The sequence below is a fragment of the Pteropus vampyrus genome, unplaced genomic scaffold, assembly GCF_000151845.1.
Source record: "Pteropus vampyrus isolate Shadow unplaced genomic scaffold, Pvam_2.0 Scaffold50, whole genome shotgun sequence".
Taxonomy (NCBI): domain Eukaryota; kingdom Metazoa; phylum Chordata; class Mammalia; order Chiroptera; family Pteropodidae; genus Pteropus; species Pteropus vampyrus.
Window position 1 is genome coordinate 2,362,510 of NW_011888831.1, and position 7,044 is coordinate 2,369,553.

General features: G+C 48.1%; 1 protein-coding gene across 1 annotated transcript in view; it reads right to left on the reverse strand.

The window, feature by feature from the left end:
- Positions 1-5,636, reverse strand: part of SPNS3 (sphingolipid transporter 3 (putative)) — a 41,484-nt gene extending 35,848 nt beyond the window's left edge. The window contains exons 1-2 of the mRNA XM_023530368.1: positions 5,210-5,636; positions 1,838-1,903 (exon numbers count right to left, since the gene is read on the reverse strand). Of these exons, the coding sequence (XP_023386136.1) occupies positions 1,838-1,903; positions 5,210-5,420 (277 nt within the window). The 5' untranslated portion in view covers positions 5,421-5,636. The remainder of the gene's footprint in view (positions 1-1,837; positions 1,904-5,209) is intronic.
- Between the last annotated feature and the right edge of the window lie 1,408 nt (positions 5,637-7,044).

Below are 7,044 nucleotides of genomic sequence, written 5' to 3' on the forward strand. Positions count from 1 at the left end.
CACACACACACACATGCACACACACACTTCTTCCTCCACAGCATCTCACTTATCAAGGCCTTGTAGTAATAATCCCATTCACCATGATAAGAACCAGGGAGGGGAAATGTTAACTCAATTGCCATTATCTGTTTAATCTAGAAGGTTGTAGGCATCAAGCCAAGAAGGTCTCACTTTGGCTACGTTTATGGCTGGAAGATCAGCCCCAGCTTCCGGCCTCAGTTCTGAAACAGGAGCAACTGGAAGATTCATGGTCTAAAGCAGGACTCTGCTAACTCTTTTGCCCGGTGCCTGCCTCTTAAAGAAGTTTATAGAACAATGCACTACCCCTTCATGCTTTTTCAGCCAACATTTAAAACATTTTTATCATAAGTTTAAATAGTTGCAAAAGATGTGATTTCCAGTATTGTTGTATCTTTTAAACTATATCTTCATCCAAATCCTTGTGGCTGAAGATCAAGTTTTTTCAGTTTATGGGAAATGTCCGCTGTAGAGTCTAATAAACAAACTAGTCTTTATTTGCCAAATCAGCCTGGTTGTCTTTAAGAAAGACATTAAAATGTTGGCTATATTTTTTATTGAAATAAATGTGCTGACATCCATCCCTGACACAACCATCTCATTTCTGAATTCTAAATCGTAGATAACTAGCAGACTGTCACACACCAGCAGGACAGCTAAATAAGGCTTGGCACCTTGCCATGGGTTTGCAGCCTGGAAAAAAACATCCCCAGTGTGTTTCCACTGATACTCTGTCTGCTCTGCTCCAAGGGCCAATCCAGCAGAAGCCAAGCATCCACAAGGGGTCTCTCTGCCTGGCACCCTTGAGGTTTTTACACCCTAGGACAGTGCACCATAGTAAACCTCAGAATGGGGAAGAGGTGTACTTTCCTGCTTAAAATGGTAGATGGGTGATTATTAAAGGGGAAGTAAGAGAAGAGAACTGGAGGTTTGCTCTCAGATCCACTTTAGGAAAGAAACATACTGGCTTAAGGATCCATAAATGTATTCTCTCAAAGCTCTGCTCCTGTAGCCCCTGAAAAGTTTTTATGTCTCCTCAGAGGTCCCTGTACCCCAATTTGAGGGCTTTGTTCTAAAGTTTTGAAATAGTTGATTTTTAAGAGGAGGAACCATGTATTTGCTAGTTATTGGCTGGATATATGCACACATGTGTATCCTGTGTTGCGACAGTGTGTGCACACATATGGGTGTGTGTGTGTGTGTGTGTGTGTGTGTGTGTGTGTGTGTGTGTGTGTGTGTGTGTATGTTTCACCATCCAGGCACCCACAGAGGAAAAGTTAGCACCTCATGACCCCCTTGTAATGGGATGTGTGGCTATTCCCTGCTGCTGGACTGCAGACCAGTGCGGCCCCAGACCCTAGCTGAACCCAGGTTAGGGGACAGATGTCTCTGTCTGTCTGTCTGTCTGCCTGCCTGTCTAGATCCTGGTAGTCAGATTTTTCAGGTCCATGAGAGGAAAGCAGGCATCCATTCTCCAATACCAAGCTAATTTGTACAAACGTGAAAGGGCGAGTGACCAGCTTCACATTCAGGGGCCCTTTCCAGCCCCAGCTCCCTCTGTTCTTTCTGCAGCACCCACACTCAACCCCAAAAGGGCTGTTCAAGCATAAATTTCAGCCTATACCATCTCTTCCTCCTACCCAGTCTGTCCCTCATAGCCACTGCCACCAACCTCAGTGCCCCTTCTTCTGCCAGGGGATTTAGTGGGGCTCAGCTTGCTGGCCTCCAATTCCCAGCAGCTAAAGCTGGTCACAGTACAGGACCCACCCCACATGAGACCAGGGCTCCAGTCCCAGAGCCAGGAGTTGCCCCTTACCTGTCTGAAGCAAACCAGCACTGCTGTCACTGATTTGAAAAAATTTCTGTACATCCAGCAGCACGCCTATGGATAGACAGACAGAACTCAGGAAATGGAAAGTAGCCCACCGGGCCTCTAAAAGCAACTGCCTTCACATTTGGGACAGGGCCACAGCTAAACAGCACAGAGAGTGGCACCTGGGCCCACTGTTTTCTTCCCCTCTCTCCCATACATATTTTATCATTCACACACACATTTACAGAAGCAGGTACACAGATGTGTGCACATCAAACACACGCAGAAACACATATCCCAAAGGCACCGACTTATATACACACTTTCGCACACAGCATGCACTCCCAGTCATAGATACATAGTCATGCAGACACACAGACATTCAGAGTCACATACAAACATACAAACAGGAATGCCCAGAGAAATACACTTATGGAGGCACAGATATACATATACACACAGGCGCCCATATTCATAGGCATGAAAGCCCAGTCTCATACAACCAGATGCATATAACATATACATTGTGCATATAAAGAGACACCTGCAGTCATGGATGCATATGCACATGTGCAGTGCTGCCATTCACATTATAGTCAGAGTGACTGGCAGCTCCCTGTTGCGGCACAGAGCACAGCCATTCACTTAGACTACGGTGTAAATGGAAGTTCCTGGGATTCTGCAGCACAGCATCCCCACTCACGTACAAACTCCAGATAGTCATAGACATCCATATATATGTGTGTTTATGTACATGCAAAGACAGATGTGCCCTGGCCTGCACACATGCACACACAAGCATGTTCTTCCAGAGGTATGCGCACACAGACATGAGAGAGCACATGAGAACTTAAGAGACAGGTCCCATATAGGTCCGACCTTGGCCCCACCTCCCTGAGGGTGGCAGGTTCTTGCTCTGTACCAGCTAGGTCTCTGAAGCCCCTCCAAGATCTTGCTAGGCCACAGGCTGGTGCAGTGGGCACTCAGCCTAAAACAGAGAGAGAAAGCAGGCCCCTAGACACCAGGCCCTATTCCCAGAAATCCCCTCAGCCCCTTAGTGTATTTCAGAAGAATCAGTCAGGGTTCGAGGCACCTGCTGTGAGGCTCTGGCCCTGTCATAACGAACAATCATCACTTACACTGAATTATGAGATGGCTGAGGGCCAGGCCCTGAGCTGGACACTAGCAGTTGTTTCCCAAGAAGTGGGGACTATCATTGCCCCATTATGCAAATGAGGAAACAGAGGCTCCAGCCAGCTATGGTTGTACAGCTGGAAATGAGGAAGCTGAGACTAGAGTCCCAGACAGAAGCAACTCACCCTCCTGCCTAGTGTCACAGAAGGGAGCAGAAGCCCACAGAAATGCTCACACAGTGGGGAAGAAAGCCCCCACCCACACCTCCAAGACCTGCCAGCAGCAAGAAAAGATCAAAGAGTCAGAGAAGCAAAGTGAGAGTTTTGTTCAGACGTTTATTTTGGGCCCAACTGCCACGGCATCCAGGCATACCAACCTGTAGCGTTAAATAAAAATTCTCTCTCATCATACTCATTGTCCATGTTTAGGAATGAAGACTTGCTCCCTTGTTTGGTCTGCTCCTGGGCTCCTCCCAGCCCTGTGGTGCTCTGGGTGCTTGGGCCTGGTCTCATTTTTTTACCTTTAAGCTGTCACTCTGGCTTCCCAAAGTGCTGCTTCCCACAGGAGAATTCTAGTTGCCTGGAGACTTGCCTGTTCCCAACAGTCCCCAGGCACTCAGCATGGTTTCACATCTCCAGACCTCCTTCATCCCACTAATGGCCCTCCTTCTCACACAGCCAGAGGAAGTCCCAATAGGGAAGGGGCCTCAGGCAGGCAGAACTCAGGGTCTGATAGCCCAGCCAAAGGCTTCTCAGGACAAATGGCAGTGAGAGCAGGAACTCCAGCCTACGGAGCTCAAAGAGCTCTATTCTCATGATTGCCCTGCTCCCATCTGTGTCCTACCCATCCCTTCCTCTTCGTACCCTAAACCCACACTCCAGCTCAGGCCTCCTCAGCTTCGGCCTAATCCATTGCAGTAGCCTCTGAGCTGACCTCTCTGTTTCACTTTGCCTCCATCAGGGCCTCATATCTGATGATAGTCCCACCACTTTTCCATGGCTCACTATTACTTCAGCAGAAAATCCAAGCTCCTAGCCTGGCACCCAAGAAGTCTATGATCTGACCTCAAACTCCCTTTTAGAATAATTTCCTACTTTCTTCTCCCTCATTATACCTGATTAGAGAATGCACTCTTGCCCCACGTGCCCTGGCTCATGCTGACTCCTCTCTCTGAACGCTCTCACCTCATCCCATTCCCTGTCTTGCTAACTTTCTCGGCCTTCAAGACCTAAAACAAATGCCCCTCTTCTGTGAATCCTACCAGACCCTCAGTCATTGGTCCTGGGGCTGCCCAGCTGACACTTACCCGTTCTACCCTGTATTAGAGCTACTTGTACATGTGTTCTGTGTCCCTGAGCTCCTCAAAAACAGACTTTGGGTGTGGCACGGTCTATAACTCCCACAACGGGACTGTGAAGTCAAGTCCCATTCATTCTGCGGCTGCTCTCTAGTATGCCTAGCTGGTGACTGATGATTCAGTACACTAGCCTCAGGGATGCCCAGCAACTGCAGGTGTCCCCTCTGAGCTCCTCAGGCCAGCTGGTGCCTCCCTCATCTGGCCGCATCTCTCTACCTTGCAGGAGTCCTATTAATGAACTTCTCCCTCTGCCCATGAGATGGTCATTCCTGAGTTCAGAAACTACAAGGTTGACTTCCTCTCTACTGGGTCCGTAAGGCCCACTCAGAGGGTACTGCCCATAGTTAGTGCTCAGTCGATCTGGAATGAATCAGTGATAAACAGAAAAGAAGGTTGAATCTTAAATGAATGAATAAGTGAATAAGTGACAAAAAGACAGAGCAGTTGAGCCCGGGGAACTATAGGAAGGAAGGCAGAATGTGCACGCAGCCTGCTGTCGAAGAAACAGCCAGCAAGCTATTTCTTGCTTGGGAGTTGGGCCAGGCTGCCCTGTCCTCTACAACCTCACCCCAGTGTTCCACCCAGAACCTCCAGGCCTTTGCCTGAATGCCCAGTCCTCCCTGCTGTCCTCGATCACCTACTTGCCATCATGCACCCACATAAATGTGCACTCTTAGTTTGGGGCTAGATTGAGAACTCGACTGGCTCTCCCCCCGCCTCCCCCCATTCAGGCATGGCCGGGGATGAGGACAACAGGGATATGCTCCATGAGAAGAAAGCTTGCTGAATGAAAGGCCACCATGGACATGCAGCACCTGCTGGTGGCAGGGCAGCTGGTGGACAGATAGACAGGGGCTGCCCAGGATGCCTGTCCCCTTCCTCACCTGCGATTATAAACCAGTTCATGTAGTTCAGGAGGTTGATGTAGCAGAGCACTGCAGCAGCCAAGTAAGCTCTCCAGCGGGGCAGGCTCCAGGGGGCAGGCATGGTCAGAGGGGGGCACTGACTGGAGCCTGAGGCTCCAGAGTGCCCACCTGACCCCAGGGACCAGCCCTGAGGCCCGTCTGGCCCAGGATCCCAGCACTCTGCAGACATGCCCCTAACCTCGTCAGCCTGCTGCTCCCGTCCCAGAAGGAGTGTGGAGGCAAAGGCACATTAGCTCTGCACCAAGTTACTTCCTGTGAGCCTCCCAACCTCAAAGCAGCTGCCCTAAACTGCTGAGCATCTTATCTCAGGTTTCCGCTGAACCCACTGCAGACTTGCTGGTGAGATTTCACCATCTCAGCCCCTGAGACCTGCTAGATGGGAGGAGAGCTCCTGCTCCCCCTACCCCACCCCACCCTGGGTGACTGGACACTTTGGTCCCCTTGATCTAGCCTGCAGCTATAATAGCTGCAGTGGCTGCAATGAGGAAGAGAAGCTTCGCGGGACAGGAAATGAGATGAGTCTCCCAGAGTCCTGCTTACTGTGAGAGGGTCTGGCTTCCCACACAAGAGGGACATAAACCAAGGTCAAATCAGGAAGGCTGGGTGTTTCCAGGGGAGCAGCATTGGACTGGACAAAGACAGCAGAGAGGCTGCCTACAGGAAGACAGCCTGTGAGCAAAACTCATCAATGGATAAAAAATCTAGGGGGAAATTTTTGATGAGAGGCAAGATATTGGCATAGTCTTTATCAATTGTTTATTAGTAGCAAGGTATGGGAGGAGGGTAACTACACAGTAGAATAATTAGGCAATATCTCGACCGAAGGATTAAAATAACATCAACAATGAGGGGCAGTGGGCATTGTTTCCATATGAAGCCCTGAGCAAGCCACATCGTGGTGGCAGGATTCCCATTAGGAATGCATGACCTGAATCATGTCTGATGTCTGACAAAACACCAGACAAACCTAAAGTGAAGGACACTACTTTTTTAAATAGACTTTATTTTTTAGGGCAGTTTTAGGTTCACAGCAGCTGCAGGTGCCCCCTCTGAGCTCCCCAGGCCAGAAGGTTCAGAGATTTCTCATATCCCCTCTGCCCCTACACATACATAGCCTCCCCAGTATCAACAAGTCTCACTGGAGTGGGACACTTGTTACAATTGAACTTACAGAGACACATCATTTCCACACAAAGTCCATAGTTAACATTAGGATTCACACTTGGTATTGTACATTCTATGGGTTTGGACAAATGTATGACATATATTCACCATTATAGAATTATACAGAGTAGTCTCATTGCCCTAAAAATCCTCTATGTTCAGCCTACTCATCCTTCCCTGCCCCAACCCCTGAATTTTTTACTGTCTCCATAGTTTTGCCTTTTCCAGAATGCCGTATAGTTGGAATCAGATGGTGCGTAGCCTTTTCAAATTGGCTTCTTTCACTTATCATATGCATTTAAGTTCCTCCATGTTATTTCATGACTTGATAGTTCATTTCTTTTTAGCACTGAATACTATTCCATCGTCTGGATGTACCACAGTTTAGTTATCTATTCGGCTACTGACACACATCTTGGTTGCTGCAAGTTTGGGCAATTATTAATAAAGCTGCTATAAATATCCGTGTGTGAGTTTTTGTGTTGATGTAAGTTTTCACCTCCTTTGAGTAAATACTAAGGAATGCAATTGCTAGATCAGATGGTAAGAATATGGAACACTATTTTTTTTAAAGAACTGCATTATTCAAAAATTTTAAAGTCATAAATGACTAAGAAAGACTGATAGAT